At 39.5% G+C, this 19,078-nt stretch overlaps 3 protein-coding genes across 5 annotated transcripts; 2 read left to right on the top strand and 1 right to left on the bottom strand.

Annotated features, from left to right (window-relative positions):
• Positions 1–739: 739 nt before the first annotated feature.
• Positions 740–5,143, top strand: tdo2a (tryptophan 2,3-dioxygenase a). Of its 2 annotated transcripts, XM_028416627.1 has the most exons (13): positions 740–906; positions 1,007–1,112; positions 1,229–1,319; positions 1,404–1,474; positions 1,951–2,078; positions 2,214–2,400; positions 2,566–2,673; positions 2,787–2,898; positions 3,020–3,077; positions 3,549–3,628; positions 3,902–3,992; positions 4,278–4,373; positions 4,445–5,143. In XM_028416627.1, the coding sequence occupies exons 1-13, from the start codon at positions 872–874 to the stop codon at positions 4,473–4,475; spliced, it is 1,194 nt and encodes a 397-aa protein (XP_028272428.1). In that variant the 5' UTR covers positions 740–871; the 3' UTR covers positions 4,476–5,143. The 2 variants fall into 2 exon arrangements, with proteins under 2 accessions (XP_028272428.1, XP_028272426.1); XM_028416625.1 differs by having other exon boundaries at positions 4,278–5,143.
• A 147-nt stretch (positions 5,144–5,290) lies between these two features.
• On the bottom strand, positions 5,291–13,205 carry ctso (cathepsin O). Its single transcript, XM_028416628.1, has 8 exons — positions 12,899–13,205; positions 12,060–12,165; positions 11,720–11,844; positions 9,486–9,653; positions 9,110–9,231; positions 6,336–6,499; positions 5,636–5,728; positions 5,291–5,500 (listed from the first exon to the last, which is right to left on the bottom strand). The coding sequence occupies exons 1-8, from the start codon at positions 13,103–13,105 to the stop codon at positions 5,466–5,468; spliced, it is 1,020 nt and encodes a 339-aa protein (XP_028272429.1). The 5' UTR covers positions 13,106–13,205; the 3' UTR covers positions 5,291–5,465.
• A 475-nt stretch (positions 13,206–13,680) lies between these two features.
• Positions 13,681–19,039, top strand: asb5a (ankyrin repeat and SOCS box containing 5a). 2 transcript variants are annotated; one of them, XM_028416386.1, is made up of 7 exons: positions 13,681–14,182; positions 15,637–15,716; positions 16,729–16,836; positions 17,087–17,237; positions 17,549–17,683; positions 18,270–18,461; positions 18,535–19,034. In XM_028416386.1, the coding sequence occupies exons 1-7, from the start codon at positions 13,966–13,968 to the stop codon at positions 18,660–18,662; spliced, it is 1,011 nt and encodes a 336-aa protein (XP_028272187.1). In that variant the 5' UTR covers positions 13,681–13,965; the 3' UTR covers positions 18,663–19,034. The 2 variants fall into 2 exon arrangements, with proteins under 2 accessions (XP_028272187.1, XP_028272188.1); XM_028416387.1 differs by lacking the exon at positions 13,681–14,182 and adding an exon at positions 14,709–15,135 and having other exon boundaries at positions 18,535–19,039.
• Positions 19,040–19,078: the final 39 nt, after the last annotated feature.

Raw genomic sequence — 19,078 nt, 5'->3', positions numbered from 1 at the left:
CTATTGTAGACACACTTTGATGGACAAACAACTTTCGAGCAGAGGCAGCATTAAAGTTTTCAGCAATACTGTGGAATCGGACCACACAGAGCAGCTTTCACTCCCAACATGCATCAGTGAATGTTAGATGCCCATGACCCTGTCGACAGGTGCTAACCACTACATACTTAGAACACACATGACCTGCTGCATTAGAGAAGTTCCAGTGATCCAGTATTCTAGCATCACAATCTGGCTCTTGACAAAGTCACTCAGATTTTCTTCCTACCATTGTAATCGGATAATCAATATTTATATGGTGTCAGTGGCTTTTATGTCTGTCTGGCACTCCTACCCATTACTTATTTTCAAGGCCAGATGGCAGACGCCAGTGTTGACAAACAGATCACCTAATCTTTGAGTTGACCAGTACAGACATAAGAGGTCCACTCTTCTCTGTGAGACACTTATATAACCAGGTTCAAAGAGTTAGATGCAATAAATACACACACGTAGAGCAAACACTGAAGATACCATGTGACTGATACAACATCCAAACAGAGGTTTAGTCATTACACTGAGTTCTGATACATGCCACGTGAACATCTTTTAATTCTCAGTATATGTGATAACTCGGGAATTTTTTACTATTTAAAAGGGGCCCAGTGACTCGATCCACTAGCAGGTTAAACAAAGTCCAGAACTCAGTCCTTTGTGAAGATAAACAACAGCTCAGTGAGATAAATAGAGGCGGGCCGGATGGCGAGGGTGTCCTCATGACTGATTGGATAGAAAAAAACTTTAAAAGACTGGTTTGCATTGAAGATACTTTCAGTAAACATTAGTTAAGTAACAAGAACACATCATTGTTGCAGCCGATTTTGGATGAGTCATGAGTGGATGTCCGTACTTTGAGAAGAGGCATTTGTACGTTTGAAACTGTCATCACATTTAAAATAAGAATTTCATGAAATGCTTATGGATCCTGAGGGAATGTAACAAAAGCCTTTCTGTCTTCACACTGTAGGCTTTTCAAAAATAAACCTCCAAAAACTGAGGACGACGAGGATGCCTCTCAGGCAGGGGTTAACAACGCCACCAAAGGAGGAATCATCTATGGAGACTACCTGCAGGTAGGGAACGCTGCACCTATCTCATGCACCCTTCGTTGTATTTACCATTGATTTTTTGTTTGTTGCTAAATATGAGTTTTTAAGTTTCAAGTTGTTTCTTTCTTTCCAACTGTTAGCTCAACAAAATACTCTCAAGCCAGGTACTGCAAAGTGAGCTAAAGAGCAATAAGATCCATGATGAGCACCTCTTCATTGTCACCCATCAAGGTAAAATGTTGTTGACTGATTTGTATTCTTCTTTTTAAAAAGTTTGTTGGTTTTAATCCTGTGCACATTTGTGTTTCATTTCAGCCTATGAACTGTGGTTCAAGCAGATTTTGTTTGAACTTGATTCAGTACGAGAGATCTTCATCAGTGGGCATGTAAGGAACACTTCTATACTACATTCTTATGTGATAATGTTTTCGCTAACAAGACAAAAGGCAAAAATTCAAACGAATGTAGAAAAAAAAAAACTGTCAGAATTCTTGCCTGCATGTATCTGTGAAGAACATTTTGTTCCATCTTATAGATGAAAACAGTCTGTGTTAAGGAGTGCACATGGCTCTGAATATTAAAGGAGAAGGATTTAAATAAATTGAAGAGTACAAGACCAGAAGTGGAAAAGACTGTGATAGTCAGATCTCTCTTTAAAATGAAGTTATATTCATCTTGGCTTTGGAGTTCTGTCAGGAAAAAAAAAGATATTCTATTCAGGCTGAAAGCTGAGCTGTGGCTGTAAATTATTACTATTATTTCCCCCTGGAAGACATAAATTAGAAAAAAAAGATGGATTGGTTCAATTTAAAAAAAACAAGTCTTATTATGATTATTTATCTAACATTTGCTTTTCCTGCAGGTCCGAGATGAACGCAACATGCTCAAAGTCAACACTCGCATCCACAGGATTGTAATGATCTTCAGGCTGCTGGTGGACCAGTTTGCAGTTTTGGAAACAATGACAGCCTTGGACTTTTTTGACTTCAGGTAAACTCATAAATAACACTCCACCTGCTCGACTTCAGCTCTAAAAAATTTATAAGATGCATGCCTCCATGATGATGTGCTCTGAGCTGTGTTGTGTGCACGTATGCTTAGTTGAATTTGTGTCTGTGTGTGCAGGGAATACCTGTCTCCAGCCTCTGGCTTCCAAAGCCTTCAGTTTCGACTCCTGGAGAACAAAATCGGGGTCCCGGACACCCTGAGGGTTCCATACAACAGACGCCATTACAGGGACAATTTTAAAGGCTCTGACAGTGAGCTTCTGCTCACCACTGAACAGGAGCCAACACTCTTAAAGCTTGTTGAGGTATGTCGAACAACCACCTGGTCGTTAATTTTTACGGTTTAGTCTCTGGGTTCGTTATAGCAGGAAGTCTAAATCTGATTTTCTGCTTTGTTATGCTCAACTCTGGATAAGCTCATCTGCTGCTAAAAAATATGGACTAAAACTCTGTCTATTCTTTTGTTGCAGGAGTGGCTGGAGAGAACTCCGGGCTTGGAGGCGGATGGATTCAATTTCTGGGAAAGGCTGGAAATCAATATATTTGATGGGTTGAATCAGGAGAAGGAGAAAATTGAGGTAAGAGATGACTCCTGCCTTCAGAAATGTTTTCCCCCTTTTCCCTGGAGAGCACACATGACTGACAGACACTGTATTTTTATTTATCTGTATTTTATTTTGTATTATTTAAGAAAATGCCAGACACTGAAGAGAAGGAGGATATGATGGCTGAGCTGGTCAAACAGAAAGAGATTTTCACATCTCTGTTTGATGACAAGCGTCATGACCACCTTGTCAGCAAAGGTGGGTGTATAATTATCGCAGCTTCATTTATTTACATTTCACTCAAAGCTGTGTATTACTTCAACTACTCTAGCACAGCACATAATTTGAAATTAACATATTTTCACTTTTTGCTAACAAGGTGAGAGGCGGCTCTCGTACAAGGCTCTGCAAGGTGCTCTGATGATCTACTTCTACAGGTTTGAGCAGTTTATCACAGCGTTTCTTCACCTTTAATTGTCTAGTGGAAACAGAAACCTGCATTTCCTTCCAATTTAACAGTTTTACACCTGAGCTTCAATTGGACATCTTATTTAGGAACACCTTAGTGTTAGTTCCTTCAGTCAGGGGTGACTCATTTAATCTTCCCACATAAAATTTCCAAGCCTTTACGGAAACACATTCACGTCTATAGCAGATGTAAAATCACAGTTAGAGAATGGCAGTTTTTAGCAAAAGGTGTGGTTACCAAGTAAGGACACATAATCCCATGAGACTCATTATGGCTACAGAGGAGTTGAGAGTCATCCGGCACACTTACTAGAAGGTGATAATTTGTTTGAACCTGCTGTTTTTTTTTTTTTTTAAGATTTTAGTGGAGCTCATTTTAAAACTACTACAAACAACATTAACACACATTTTATAAATGAAGTCTTCTCTTACATTTTTAGGGAAGAGCCGCGGTTCCAGGTCCCCTTCCAGCTGCTCACATCCCTCATGGATATAGACACCCTGATGACAAAATGGAGATGTAAGCACTGTAGTATCTCTATCAGCTGCACATGCTCAAAGCATAAAAAAATACTAGACGCAAATGTTTTCAAATTTTGCCTAAGGGCAGAGATTGGCTAACAAGGGTGTTTACAAAGATAAATAAGTTGCACTCTAAGAGGCAGGGCATCCTCTGCACCTGTTGCTCCCATAAAAATAAATGATTTACATCTGACTTAACAGTTCACAGCTGATACAAGCAGAGCCAAAACATTGCTCCGATCATAATGAATACTTCTTTCTTTTTGTTAAGACAATCATGTGTGCATGGTGCATCGTATGATTGGTAGCAAAGCTGGCACAGGCGGCTCATCTGGCTACCAATACCTGAGATCCACTGTCAGGTATGACATGATGTAAACTTCATCTTTAATGCAGCGAATATACACTTTTCACAGTATCTGAAATGCTTCAGAGTTAATTAGGATAAGGGCAGGACAGTGCTACTCTACTTATCTAAATTAACCTGTCACATACCCACTTATTCCTAGAATAATGTTTAGAATATGTTTCAAGTTAGTTTCAAAGTCAACAAAATAAAATGTCAGCATCAATACAAATCAGCTTCAGAAACTTGTAACACAAACTTGAATATAAAAACTAACTTATTTGACTTCCTCTCTACTTAGTGACCGCTACAAGGTGTTTGTGGATCTGTTCAATCTGGCAACGTTCCTGGTGCCTCGTCATTGGGTGCCCAAGCTGAATCCCAACGTCCACACCTTCCTCTACATGGCAGAGTGCTGCGACAGCTCATACTGCAGCAGCGAAGACTCGGATTAGAGCGTGTCTCAGCCCTCTGCTTCCTGGCTTCCTTGCGCTGTTAAAAAGGTCACAAAACTAAACCAATTGGAAAGTAAAAATGTATTGTGTGTCGGTAGCTGAGTATGGCATCAGGCTAAAGCACCATAGAAAATGTGTGTGATTTCTGATTAATTAGGGGCCAATACATCCTACATATATACATATATATATATAGCAGATTAGTGTAAGTTCATTTGATGCTGGGGTAAGGAAGAGAGGGGTTTGTCCTAACCGTGGTTTAAAGGATGTATTCATATTCTAGCATGCAAATAAGGAAAACTAAAGTATTAATAAGTTTGTACATTTTACTGATTAAGAAGCAAAGGACACAAGACACAGCTATTAGGCTGCAGAGCTTGAAGACACAATGTACAGCAACAAATTATTTAAATAGCTGCTTACATATTTAGTAATTAAAACTATGCAAATTAGCTCAGACTGAGCTGAAAACAGATGGATCAAAAGTAAAAAGTACATAGTGTCACGGAGGAAGCCATTTCAGACTATTTAGATGAGGATTAGCTGACATAAGGTTTACACAAAGTGACAATAAACCTTAATCACATATATGTCAACAATTTTTGCTAAGCATAAATGTGACAATATGTTTGTACATAATGTTAAAAATGTAGCTGCTATAGATATATTTTGTAAAGTATTCTATCTGGTATTAAATGAATTTTTGTATTTATGCAGTGATTATTATGATCTCTGTTTAGAGTCATACAACCATAACATGTATCTACTTTGTGTATTTAATAAGATACATATTTTGTACAGTGCAACTATTATTGCAGTTTAGTGTGAGTGTTTTATTGCCCTGTCATAATCCAACATTTGCCAATATACTGTATGAGGTGATTTATTCTGAGTTAGTGATGCAAGATTGTTCCATTTCAATAAAAACATTATTTAAAGTGACACTTGTAGTAGGCAAACATTCTGATTCTGACACTGGCAAACACCCACAGTCACACAGTGCAATGGCTCGGGCAGCAATTTACACAGTGTTGTCAGAGAAAAACAGCTGCCACCGAATCGGCAATACCTAGAAAGAGACGAGAGAAGAAGAAGCATTATTAATCCCTGAGGGGATACTGGACACATAGATATATATATATGTATATTTTTTACAGCAAGGACATATAAACATACAATGACACGAGGCAAATATCAAACTTACCACAGACATTGGCACCAATTTTAATGTAAACATAACCCTCATTTCCCCATGTCGTCCCCCAGGAGTTCTGCACAATCCAGTATGGAGTATCTCCTAAAACAGACAACATGCCCTTCAAGATTAAATTATTCATATGGCTGAGGTGCACTAGCGTGCGTTTGTGTCTACTGAAGTCTGTTATATAATCACTCATCTCCTTGTGTAATACCCAGGAAACACAAAAGTTTGTGTGTGTGTCTGTGTGAAATAATTGATGTTACAACATATACGATATAAACTGGAAAATCGTCACTGATGATAATTACCCCCACCTGATTTAAGGTGGCATTTTTATAACATAGGTTAACCATTTTTATAAAGTGTTTTTGTTTTAAAACTGGGAGGCGAACATGTATGATGTAACCATCTAAATCAAACAAGAGGCACATGCTGCCAAGGTGAACTTGTGTTTGTCATCCCAGTTAATGTCTGAACACTGCAGCCAAACAAAGTATAGGCAGAATGTGAAACCTGCTTTCAATTCTTAATTTTAACATTATAAAGACTGTTCTGGAAGGAAGCTGTGCCCATTTTTGGAAGAACAGTGCAAATCCAAACTGAGACTTTATGTAAACATAGTGGTATAATACATATAAATCTAATTTTAAGCTTTTTTTCCTAAAATGATTCTTTCTCAAACAAGAACACTGGCAGCATGTACCAGAAGCATCGTATCCGACAACCAGTACAGCATGGTTAGACCATTGGCTGGAGCAGTGATGTTGGATGATGCCTCCCAGATAATCCTGCCAGCTGACAGCATCCACGATAGCTGCCAAAGGACCATGCTCCACGAGCTGACCCATCATCGCCACCTCTTGACCACTGAGGAAGAATAAGAGGAGAGTTTGTTCTCGTGATGAGCTACAGACAATATACACTCTTCAAGGTTTGCACCATTTAGCATCTCTCCACTTTCTTCCCCATCTCAATCAGTACATCAGTGTCTGTATTGCACATTTCCTTATTTCTTTGTTCTCTTTTGCACATATGCAGGCACCCTCTGTCACCCTTTCTTGTCTTTCTGCCAGATGATTCCCACAGAGGATATCTGCACTGCCCTCCTCTGCCAGGCTGATTACATATGGTCCAATGAGCCTACATCTGTTCCAAATCTATATAGGATGAAGCCATTTGGCTGCCCTGTGGTGGCGGGGGTTGCGTCTTGTGCAGCAGTGAAACTTTACGGTCGTGTTTTTTTTCTATTGTTATGCAGCAGTAAAGTTCTGTTCTGGTTTAACCAGTGAGGTTAATACTTCCCCATGACCCCTCAGAGCCTCCACCCAGCAGAAACATCCAATTCCAGCAGCTTGATGTATTCGATGACCCTGCACTGTGACCTTTCAGAAGACTAGGGCAGGTCAAAAGGAACATTTTCATACTGGCTCAATGGATTGCAAGTTAGAGTAGACCAGAATTTTTAGTAGCAGCCGAACACTGACAACAACAAAAAAACAAAAAAATAAAATAAACAGAATAAGAACTGCACAGCATTTAGCCCATATTGTAGAAATGCATTTTATGAAACCAAAAAACATCTTTTTCTGTACAGTACCGTAAGTTTCCCAGAGGGTAAAATGTTGATGAAATGTCCAGCATGAAACAGACGTCAGACGAAAGAGACTTTTGCAATACTGTGCCCTCCTGGCATCACTGGCTTTCTCTAAATCTCGTATGGACATGTGACTTCTAAGCCTCGCTTTTATTTGATATGAAAGTAAAGACAGTGAATTCTCAAAGGTGACAGGCGGCATGTGGTGTCCCTCACATTCCACACTCCTCTCCTCCTCTCCTCGCTTTGGGGCTGAGGTGGCTATCCTTCAAGACTTATGGTGTGCTGTGTCTTGATGTATCTTGTCCTTGGCAGACAGGTGATGGGGCAATTAAAAAAATGAAGAAGTATTTAACTCTTTACTTCTTAAGCCAAGTTCCATGTACACAAGAAAGACTGCTTGGGTCCAGACCTTTCAATCAGTCCGCTCCACAGAGTTGATATCAGATAAGTAAGAAGATGTCTGTGGTTCAAAGCCAACAGTCTGCTCAATGTCTTGACTGCCAGTCTGACTGATAAACACATCAGTATTAAAGAGATGGAGCGTGTTCAGTACATGCAGTAAAGTCCAGTTTCAGAATTGTCTTTATTGTTGTTTAACAATTGTATTGATCTTTTCTTCCAAAGGGGGGTGTATAGTCCTACTGTGTAGTGTAGGACCCCTTTGTCATAACGCAGATTATTTCCTTTATAACAGTATTTTTTTTGTTCCTTATTACTCTTTCTTTTTCCATCTTTTAGCAGCAGCCTGAGGCCCAGTCATTAGTTTTCTCTGTAGCCCTTTCCTCTCATCTACTACTCTCCGTCCTCACACTCCTGTGTGAAGATGGGAGGTTATCCAGGTCATCTGATGGAGATCCAGGGTCCTGGAGCAGCAGAGAAAATCTGTTCTCGAGTTTAACACTTTGACTCTCCCTCTTGCAGCTGCTCATGACGGTGTCCTACTAAGCACAGGTTGATCGCAGTGCAGGCCAGCGGGTGGTATCACAAATCTCCAGCCGCTGAGCTTCTGCCATCACTCATCCTGAAGTGATAAATTCTTCTTCCCTGCACCAAGAGTTCCAGTGATGACTGCTACTTGTATATTTATTGCCAGACACACATCCATTTGGTTTCTTAGAAGTCTTGTTGCAGTTAATTTGTCATGTACATTGCCTTTCCCTGTAGTGAATCCACAGTGAAGGAGGCTTCTGCTGTTTGAGGCCATGCTTGTATAGTGGGCAACTGGGGAGTAATAAACCTATTAAATAAAAGTGGTGTAGCCTGCTGTGTCTTTCAATGAATTACTGCTGGAGTGCTTCTGTACCGTGTTTAGTAAGATACTAAGATAACAGCAGAATAATGTATAAGCATGAGCAACGTTTACATTGTCACTGAAAACAGTAATTTGAAAATATTCTGCCGATATTTTAAAACATAAAAATGTAGATTATAGGGAAGAAAACCTTAGGTAAGAAAATGTAACAAAGATGGAATCCCCATCAGCTCTGCCAGAGAACTCTTTGCCACTGTATGAAAGCCATACAACAATGCTGAGCTAATGAAAAATAACAGGCATTACATATGCATGAGGGTGAGTCACATCTCTGTTCAATATTGAATAAAGAAGATCAGATTCACTTTAACTCAAAGTAACCTTTGGGCCAAAACAACTGACCCGGAGTCAAGAACCTCTGTGCTACTGAGCGATCCATGTCTGTGTTGACACAGTAAACACTGCTGCCTGTCCCTGCACAACACTAATCCCGCATCACCTCCCCTCTGCCCTTAGTAATTTATGAAAACCACATTAAAATTCAATGTGCTTTAACCTAAATATATAACAGTAAGTATCTTTATCTTTTATGACTTATAGATAACTTGCAAAAAAATGCATCTTTCACCTGAAGTCATGTGCAGTAAAGTTCTTCACAGCAACACCGCCATGTGACTGGGAGAAAAAATGGCAGATTCCCGTCTTGGCTTTGTAGGGATACTCTGACTCAGTCACCAACTTCACTCTGCTCTAGAATAGAATAGCAAGAGACAGACATTGACAGAAAGAGTGTTACCTAAATGTATACTTGTTTATGAGATATAAACTGGATTTTAGAGAACAGACATCTCTCGAATATTACCTCATTTTTAAAAAGTTCAAATTCAGCATTATGGGGCATTATAAATAATAAGAGGCTAGGGTCTAATCTAAATGTGTATTCACTTCACTGGTAACAATTTTGGAAGAATTTGTTGATGTTAAATGTAAAAATACAGACATACCTGTTGTAACCACCTCAGAGCATTGGATGGAGAACCTCCATTGCAGCCAGCATTTTGGAAGGAGCAGTCCACAACCTGCTGCACGCTGAGCTGCTGCAACTGTGAGCCTCCAATGGCATGGACAGACTGTATGGCACCAACCACACTGAATGCCCAACAGCTCCCACACTGTCAAAATAAATAAATTATAGTGTTAATACAAACAATCATTTAGACACAATCTGGTAAGAAACTGGTTACATCTTGGGGAAAAAAATGTTTTATTTTATGAAACATTTTCCACTGAATTATGGAAATAACTCATCTGTCTGCATGCAGAAGTGCTACACAAATCAATGCTGCAAATTAATCTTTAAATATCCTTCTACCAGTATCATTAGACCAACAAAAAAATCACATACAAATTCAAGATTGGTTCAAAACACAGCAGGTTTGGGTGAGATGAAATTTCATTTTAAAAGACAGTCTTGCATTTTAAAACACATTTTTGATCAAATACCTTCAATGATCAGGATGCTGTGTGCATGGTGCATGATAAGGTGAGGTGATCTGACCGGACTGAGTGAACTGAGACTAATTGTTTTCTGCTGCCATCTACTGACAGAATACGATTTCATGAGGAAAATCCTAATGACTGTTAATGCACTTGGACTTAAAGGCTAAGGCTTGTTTTAGACGTAGATCACACTGCCTTTTTAATGGAGTGAAATATACAATACTTCATTATTATTATGTAGGAGATCAGATTTTCACAGAAAATCCAAACAGCATCGGTATGCTCAGTTCACTTGCCCAGTATAAATTCCCATAAATATGACGAAAACCTCAAGTTCTCTCTCAGTTAAAATCCAATATCTGGCGGTTAAATGTGGTTCCATGGCTTCAAATCAATACTGAAACCAAAATCAGTCATTATTGCTTGGACTGGAGATAAGTGGACGCTGAGTATACAAAATATAAGCACCATCTGCTCTCTTTTTCAAAGCAATGAAATGTGATGAAAGTCCTTAACATGGAATCAAGACAAGAAAAAACTGGATCAAGAGTAAGATGCAGGGGGCTTGATATTTTGCCTCTTTGTACACAGCACTGCATTTTATTTACTGTCCATCTATCTATCTTTCAGGCAGGTCCACATAAACAGAGCCAGAAAACCTGCAGCAGAGCTGAGCACAGAGGTGAGTCCGGTCATTTACAGACTTTTCCCTGGAGCTTTAAACCTTACCTGAATTCAAAGAAGTAAAATATATGTTACCATGCTGGCGTTTTCCCGTATGCCTTTCCCTAAGGACAACAGGTTTACAGTGACAGTGTCATCCCTGGCGGCAGACTGACTGGCTAAAGAGATAAAGGACAAAAAGAGCTAAAAAATTAACTTTGTGTAAGGACAAGCAGCAACCCTGTCCCTATTGTGACTGTGGGTCCACTCTGCTCCCTGAGCAAAATATCTCAATGGCTTCTTTTGTCATTATTCTCTTGTTCTTGCATTAACATTACTAAAGTCCATCTCCACTCAAACATGCTACTTTACTTGAATGTTTGACCTTCAGTTTGACACTTAGAAGGCTATTACCAAATCGATCAGCTGACAGAGGAAGCCTGCCCGTGCTAACCTTAAAATCTCAGTCTGAGTTGAGGTACCACACAAGCAATTCAGTCAAACAGACTTTTCTTACTTGGGAAAGAATCTTGGCTTAAAAGAGGCAGCCATGATAAGAGTGGGTCATACACAGTAAGGTGCTTCATTTCTTGCATCCTTATCTTTTTTGGCATAGGATACACCAGACCATCCGTTACAAAGGAAAGGAGATAATAGCATCCTGCACCCGCGGTTACGGCACCAATTACTACTTGTTGTAGTCTGACCATTGTAGATGTAAATGTAGATAAAAGAGAGCACTATTTTATACTTGTGACACAGAACAAACCTTCTACTGTAGAGACAAGATTTGATTGGAAAAATTCAAAGATTTTAGTGGGAAACAAACTGTACCAGGTAGAAACAGTGTCTTTGAAAGACACACACGAACATTTTTTCTCACTGAGCATCATAAATTTTACATACACTAAGAGCAACAAAACACCAGGCACCACATTCACCGTTTTTACTATATGATAAGAGAGGACGTAGGTAAATTTTGACTTTTATAAGTATGTTTGCTAATGATAAAAAGTAACTTTGTACATAAGTTAAGCACTTAATTATTCAGAACATCTATCTGTGTAAACCTTACTGCCTGTTGGTTCTGGACGGGTGCCACCACTGCTTTGTCCCGCCAGTCAAACTTGGCTGGGAGCTCCTCTAATCTATGTCCAGAGAAGAGCGGAGCTCCGTCATAGACGGCTCGCAGGTAGAGATCTGTGGATGAGAGGCGCGCTTCAAAGTCACCGTGGACACAAAACCGTCTGTAAACAATGATGCTGCAGGTTCAAAGTCATCCAACAGATACAGTGATCTGCTACATCAACTGAACAATTAAATAAATAAGCTTTTTCGACAACCAGTATAAACTTTAACAAAAAATGAAGTATGCAAAAACTTTTCTTATGACTCATAATAAATTGTCAGCCTACCCCTGAATTCCTTCTGTGAGAGGTCAGAGAATTGGTTAATGCCGTACTTAGCGGACTGTGTATCTGTAGACAATGAGTTCAAGTACGTATGCCGCTGTGTAGCTTCCTGCGATAACACAAATGAGACGGTAGGTGTGGTTAAAATAAGAGAAAAGACAAACGAATATATACAACAATCATCGTTTATAAAAAACAAGTGAGTGTGACAGTTCTCTATTTGTAATTGAGTATTTCTTTTTATTCACATTATACCATCACCATATCATCTGCTACAATTACAGCATCTATCTGATACATGTAGCTATTAATAATTATTCAGACAACTAATAAATATTAAACACAATTAAACAGCAGCTTAAACTAATTAAAATTACCACTTAAAAGAACTAAAGCATTAATAGATGTTTATGGTGCCATGGCAATAGCATCACAATACAATAATGCATAAAGTGGCCATAATAACAGTAGATGCTAAACATCAGAGCAGTGCAAGTGTAAGAGATAAAACCCAGTAAACCAACAAGGAAGTGAAATATAATTCACAACAGCCACCAAAAATTGCTTCACATACACAGGATTCTGTTTTCAATGCAGGGATTTCACTTTCATTTTTAAAATAGCATTATTTCTGTTTTAACGGATTTATTGTTTGTCTTCCATCATTTACTAATATTGTAAATTGACCTAAAGTTGACTTGTAAACATCACTTATCTCAGACTATATATACTTCCTCCCTGTACGTGAGGGGGCGTGGCCTATACAGACGCACGCCACACTGTTGTTGGACGCGTTGTGTGACTGAAGAGTTTTCCAGCACTTGTCTCTACTTCTTTCTTACCTGGAAACAGACGTGACGACGATTAAATTCCTCGCTGCTGAACTCACACTTGCGGTGAAACTGTTTTGTGAAGGAGCTGAAATCCACAGTAGAGACGCTCAACTCCGTCCGTGTGTCACCCGAGCTCACATTTAGACAGCGCACAGGAGAGGCGAGTGTGACCACAACAACAACAACAACAACCACACACACATGGCAGCCCCCCATTTCATGAAGAAATGTCGGTTAAAAACATGCAGAGGTAGAAACGGGAAGCGCAAAGGTTTTAGATGTTCGCGGAAAAGGTTTGGGGTACTGTGTTACGCATGCGTCGTGCTCAGGAGGCGTTACCCTGGAAACAAAAACAAAAGTAAAGTAGCACTCACTACGAGTACAGATAAAACAAATAAACAAACAGAACAAGAGAAAATGAACACAAAAATACATAAATAAAAATATAAACATACACAGCTATTTCTATATAATTTAACTAAAAATTACATTACATTTATTTTTATGATAATCTTGACTAGATATTCTGTTGTATTCCACTGACCCACTTATTAAATCATGTGTTAAAATGCATTTCTAAACTATATCTTTTTATTACTAAAAAAATACTAAATAATATGCAAAAATATGGAAAATGAATTTTAATATATCTTTCACATCAAATATTTAAAAGTAGGTAGCAATATACATTTAAATTTATTCACAATGGAATTTTCTAAAATTCTATAATTATCGAGTTATGCATAATGGAATAATATTGTGAAATAATAAATATGTAAAAAAAAAAAAAAAAAAAAAGATTATATCTCATTTGTGACTGAATACGTCTAGTTTGACAATGATACAACTTGTGACCACCCACCCATGCGCGCACACACACACACACACAGTGTACAATAACATTGCAGTGGTTGCTCTCAGGCACAGTAGCAGCTGCAGAGCATTTTTTCCAGCCTGTACTGTGTCAGGACCTGCCAACCAGTCAGTACAGTGGGAAGGAAAAAAGTGGGCTACTCTTGTGCTTTTTGCAGTGGCATTTGATCCTGTCTTCAACTCAACCACGGCTCTTCTTTAACATGCCAAAGGAAATGTCAGACCCAGCAGAGGAACTCACCAACAAGCCCTTCGCAGTCCAGTTGTCTAATGTTTACCTCAGCATCTTGGCACTGTTCTGCTTCAAGCTCTTTGTTAAGATTTCCCTCAACTTGCTAACATACTTCTACATTGTCCGTGGGAACCGTAAAGAGGCTGCCAGGATATCAGCAGAGTTCTATGATTATGGACAACAGCACAGTGAGTACTATACAAAAAACATGTTTAAAATGCCTTAAATCTTTGTGTAGCTTTAAAATTAACAGTCGTTTAAACCAAAAGGGCTAATGTGACTACTACACAACTGTGTTTACAAGCACACACCAGCAGCATGTTTGACCTCAGCCGTATAAGGTCAGAAGTATTCTGACAGATTCTTTAAAAACCAAGGAAGCACACTGCACCCTCACACACCCCAGTGTTTACAAATGAGCTATAAATACTGTATTGCTAATCCAATGTAATTAATTCACATTAATACATACTGTAGATATGAAGGATCACCTACTTTTCTTTCATTAGCTTAATAGCTACTTATAAATCCTGAACTGTACATTCAATATTAAACGAAGGCACTGTCGGCCCGGCAGCTCTTTTTCTCTAATGTATTAATAGAACACAGTCATGATACCCCCCCACCTTTCCCTCTTCCTCCTCCTCCTCATTCCTCCTCCCCACTCGGATCCTGCCCTAGTTTCCATTCCCAGCTATGCAGTGCACCCTTTCACACTCAGACAACAACCAAAACAACACTCCACATTCTCTGGGACAGGCGCTTCGAAGGCACATTCTGGGGGAAAAAGAGACACGCCGACAACATAATCTGTAGCTATCATTCAAGGGGATGTTTAATCTAAAGTGTACCCACTCCATGGAATACTAATTAGCCAAGCTCAGGGTATTAGTCACGGTCATGTAGATACAGTCTTCCTTGTTCTAAGAATTCTGTTTGATGTCTCTAGCTGGTCCTTTATATCTGTATTCCAAATTAATGTCAGTCAAGGAAAATAGGCTGCATGAATAAAATAGCACCAACCTAATAGAAAACATTAGGTCGATTATTAATGTATAATTTATAAATAAAATGGAGGAAGAGGGTAATGATGATGAAAACGTGTGGAATGCATTGGCGGTTATCCTGGACATTGACTCAGGTGTGGTTAATGAGATTTTTTTTTCTTGTTTTTTTTGAAAGGATGGTAAGGGGGGTTTCTGTTAAATAGCCACAGCCAATTTCTTAAGTTAACATTAAAATGGAGTGCTGAGTTTAATGCATCAGGAATTTTCAGGCACTGTTAGTCACATAACCATATGCTGATCCATGCATCGGCTCCTGGGAGATGAAGGGTAAAACGTGACCTGGATGCGTGAAATATCATTTTAATGAGTTCAGATTTAGAGCTGGGTTGTTTTACTCAGTAGCTGTAATGGTTAAATGACACAGTAAATGTATTAATTTAACAGGATAAATTCTTTACAAATCAAAAGCAGCATGGGGCTGATGGGATATTTTTGTGTTTGAATTGCGTATAGCAGTTGTTATGATATAGTTCCAGTCCTGTGTGTAATAGAAATTGATTCTGCATAAGAGAATCAGCTAAATAATAATCAGTCTAAGCAGGAAAAAAAACACTGAATTCTTATTCTTGTCACAGGATCCTGGGCAGACCGCTCCCCCCTTCACGATGCTGCCAGTCAAGGCCGCCTCCTGGCCCTGAGGACCCTCATTTTACAGGTGAAGAGAAAACATTCCCACGGGAGGGTAATGTTCACCCCCCCCTCGTCTGTGTGTTGTGACAATCTCTTGTGCCATTTGTACCTCTGTAGATGAAGTCAGATAAAGAGATCAGAGGTCTGGATAAGACTCAGGGGGTTGCTTTAGTGGTAGTTTATTAAGTTAAAGAGACACGTCTGTGACTTTTCAATTCCTGGAATATCACCACTTGGCTACAGCTACATGCTTCTTTGTCTTGTACCAATGAAGATAGTACACATTAAACCTCCTCGGGCTAATGTTCAGCTTCCTCTTGGACTGCATCATAATGTCAGAGTTCATACACTGACATTTTGCTTTTGTTTTTTTGTTTTTTTTCTGGATGTTATACTACCTGAAAGTCATTAGCCTAGTTGCACTGTGCTGCAACTACAGTAAACACTGGCAGCTGCATTCAAACATTGATTGTGGCTACAAAAAAGGTACATCTTTATACTTTTTAATAATTATTATGTTCCTCAACTATTTATAAAATGTGTGAGATGATATTTGGCTAAATATCTAATATATAAAATGTCAATAAGTAACAATGTTTTTTAATCTACAGGACCCTTTTTGTGTCATTACATCATCTAGAGTGTAGTGTTTGAGGGGGAAACTGTCAAAGATAAACTGAATCTGAAAGAGAACAAGTCATCTGAACCACAAAGCCTATAAATGTCAGAAAAACTGACAATGCAGTGGTATCATTACAGGATTTCCATGTGGTAATTTATTAGCTCGTTGCCAGCTTTCAATTGGATCTGCACTTTAATTAGCAAGCTTATTAATCTCTATTGTTGTAATATGACTCTACAGTTTGTCAATTACTGACAACTATACAGTAACTGAGGAGGATGGGACTGTTGTGTAAGAGGAGATAAGCTTGATTAATTCTCTTGCAATTGCTGGTGTCCACCAACAGAGGCTGACAAAGGTCAGGGATTGCTTTAACGTCTGTGCTCAGTAAATATCTGCTGGAATCTGTTTCCAGGGTCACAGTGTGAATGTTCTGACTATAGACCATGTGACACCCCTCCATGAGGCCTGTCTCGGAGACCACGTCGCTTGTGCCAGAGCTCTAATTGATGCTGGAGCGAATGTAAGTCAAATACTGCCCTGATGACTCCTTAATGTTGCCATAACGCTTCACAAGTCAAATGTAATTTCCATGGTTAGAAGAATCTGAGTGGGGATAACAAATGAGCAATGCGCTGCTTTCCGTCGATAGTCGCTGGAGCTATGTTGTTGCTCCCCTTTAACTGCCCCCCCGCAGGCTGTTGCTATTACTCAACATGCATGGTTTTAAACAAGGCCTAAAAATAACAATAAAAAAGAAAATGTGTTTACAGGTCAATGCTTCTACAATTGATGGAGTCACCCCTCTGTTCAATGCCTGTACAGTGGGCAGCGTGTCATGCACTGAGATTCTTCTGGAAAATGGAGCAAAACCCCAGAGTGTTGTGTACCATCCTTCACCAATACATGAAGCCACAAGCAAAGGTACACATTGTACAAAATGCTCTGCAGATATGAGAAAATACATCTACCATAGTGTTAATGTTTAAGTGCATACAACTGAAAATATATCTCTCAACATTAAAAGAGTCAACTCTGTAACAGCCTTTTAAACCTCCTGGGTATAGATTACACTTGATCTTGTCTTTCACCCTGTGTCTGTGTCCTTTACTGTGCTATAAAGCTCTATAAAAGGCTTTAAAAATAAATGCCAACATGACCCCAAGTAGACAGCTTGGAGAATTATCTCGCATTGTCACTTACTGATTACTGTCTTCACGCTCCATTACTTCCAGGTCATCACGGTTGTGTGGAGGCTCTGGTGACTTGGGGGGCAGATGTGGACATGGACATTCCTCACCTGGGCACAGCGCTGTATACAGCCTGCGTCTGCCAAGAGCTCGAGTGTGCCAGGAAACTCCTGAGGGAAGGTCAGCTAACAGCACTGTGTGGATCTCCAGACCTATATAAACACATATGGACAAATATCAATAAAAGCTAATGAGACATAAAGACACACATACATTTAGCATCGTATTCCACACTCATGTCAGTAGTCAATAATTTCTTACTTAAAAACAGAAATGTGGTTGGATTGTTCAGATGACATAAGCATCATCAGAGCCTTGAGTGTGTTCCTGTTTGACTCCATCTACTTCTCTTCCTGTGCACTTAGATGAGCACCCAATGAGAGAGATCCTCTCTCCCACTGATTCCATTAGCTTAATCAGACGAAAAGTGGCAACCATAGGTCCGATTGAAAACTCGGACAACAGATGCTCAGCAATGAGTGTGTCGCAGCCTTCAAGCTCTCCACGTCGCACTTTTAAATCTATTTGTAATTTTCATTGCGGTTGCATTTCTTATTAGAAGGGACATTTAAAAGTGGCTAGATAGGCAAGCAGAGCTGAAAGAAGACCATCAGCAACACAATGATGCAGCTGAAGAGTGAAAGTATGTGTTAGACCTTCTGACTGGTCTCTGTCTGCGTTCATAACCAAGCTGTACTCCATACAGGTGCAAATGTACAGAAAGGAAAATCCCTGGATTCACCCTTACATGCAGCTGCAGAAAAAGACTGCACAGCTGTCGTGAAGCTGCTGCTGGACTTTGGTGCAGACATTAACGCCAGGAATACAGAGTTTCAGCGGCCGGTGGATGTGGCTCCACCAAGCAGCCTAACAGAGGGGTTTTTACTGCTCTATGAAGGTATAAAGCACCCTCTAACTTGGCTTTTAATGTCATCGACAATTCTACAGTTTTCACTGATTCCTTTTCACAGCCACACCACGACTGCTGTCCCAACTGTGTCGTCATTGCATCAGAAGCTGCGTCGGACGTGACAGACTTCACCTTCTTTCCCACCTTCCTCTGCCAAACAAGCTCAAGAGCTATTTGCAGTACCAATGACAGGTGGAACCACCCCACTAACTGCCTTAACTGGACTTCCATAAACAAAGCCTTTGAAACCGTCAGCACATCATCTCCACAAACTGCTTGTTTCAGCCTCCAGTTTATCCACTTAGACCTATTCGTTTTAATTAGCCACAGAGCACCCACTGAGTTTTCTGCCCTGATTCCAGGTTGTGGACCTGGACGACTGTGAAGCAGGACATTGCTAAAACCAGCTTCCAGGACGAAATATTGTTAACAGTACTTTTTATTTCTGCTCTGCTGTAGTTATACGATGCCTTAATATTGTAGCCAAAAAAGTGTGATGCACTTTATGTTATACAAATGCGCACTATATATGGGAATGAATATTTGTTGTTTTGCATTTCATACCTAATGCACTGCACACAGCTAGAATATTAAAATTTGCTTTA

The sequence above is a fragment of the Parambassis ranga genome, chromosome 10, assembly GCF_900634625.1.
Source record: "Parambassis ranga chromosome 10, fParRan2.1, whole genome shotgun sequence".
In the NCBI taxonomy this organism is placed as follows: domain Eukaryota; kingdom Metazoa; phylum Chordata; class Actinopteri; family Ambassidae; genus Parambassis; species Parambassis ranga.
This window is presented reverse-complemented; position numbering and strand designations above follow the sequence as displayed.

What these genes read in the sequence shown, in the direction of transcription:
- tdo2a (XM_028416625.1), top strand. Translation starts at nt 872, where the DNA reads ATGAGTGGATGTCCGTACTTTGAGAAGAGGCATTT. An exon ending in TCTATGGAGACTACCTGCAG is followed by an intron (nt 1,113 to 1,228) that starts GTAGGGAACGCT and finishes TCCAACTGTTAG; the next exon opens with CTCAACAAAATACTCTCAAG. An exon ending in CTGATGATCTACTTCTACAG is followed by an intron (nt 3,078 to 3,548) that starts GTTTGAGCAGTT and finishes TTACATTTTTAG; the next exon opens with GGAAGAGCCGCGGTTCCAGG.
- ctso (XM_028416628.1), bottom strand. Translation starts at nt 13,105, where the DNA reads ATGGGGGGCTGCCATGTGTGTGTGGTTGTTGTTGTTGTTGTTGTGGTC. An exon ending in CTCACAGAAGGAATTCAGGG is followed by an intron (nt 11,845 to 12,059) that starts GTAGGCTGACAA and finishes TCTCATCCACAG; the next exon opens with ATCTCTACCTGCGAGCCGTC. An exon ending in TGTCGGATACGATGCTTCTG is followed by an intron (nt 5,729 to 6,335) that starts GTACATGCTGCC and finishes TGTCTGTTTTAG; the next exon opens with GAGATACTCCATACTGGATT.
- asb5a (XM_028416386.1), top strand. Translation starts at nt 13,966, where the DNA reads ATGCCAAAGGAAATGTCAGACCCAGCAGAGGAACTCACCAACAAGCCC. An exon ending in TGAGGACCCTCATTTTACAG is followed by an intron (nt 15,717 to 16,728) that starts GTGAAGAGAAAA and finishes ATCTGTTTCCAG; the next exon opens with GGTCACAGTGTGAATGTTCT. An exon ending in ACATGAAGCCACAAGCAAAG is followed by an intron (nt 17,238 to 17,548) that starts GTACACATTGTA and finishes CATTACTTCCAG; the next exon opens with GTCATCACGGTTGTGTGGAG.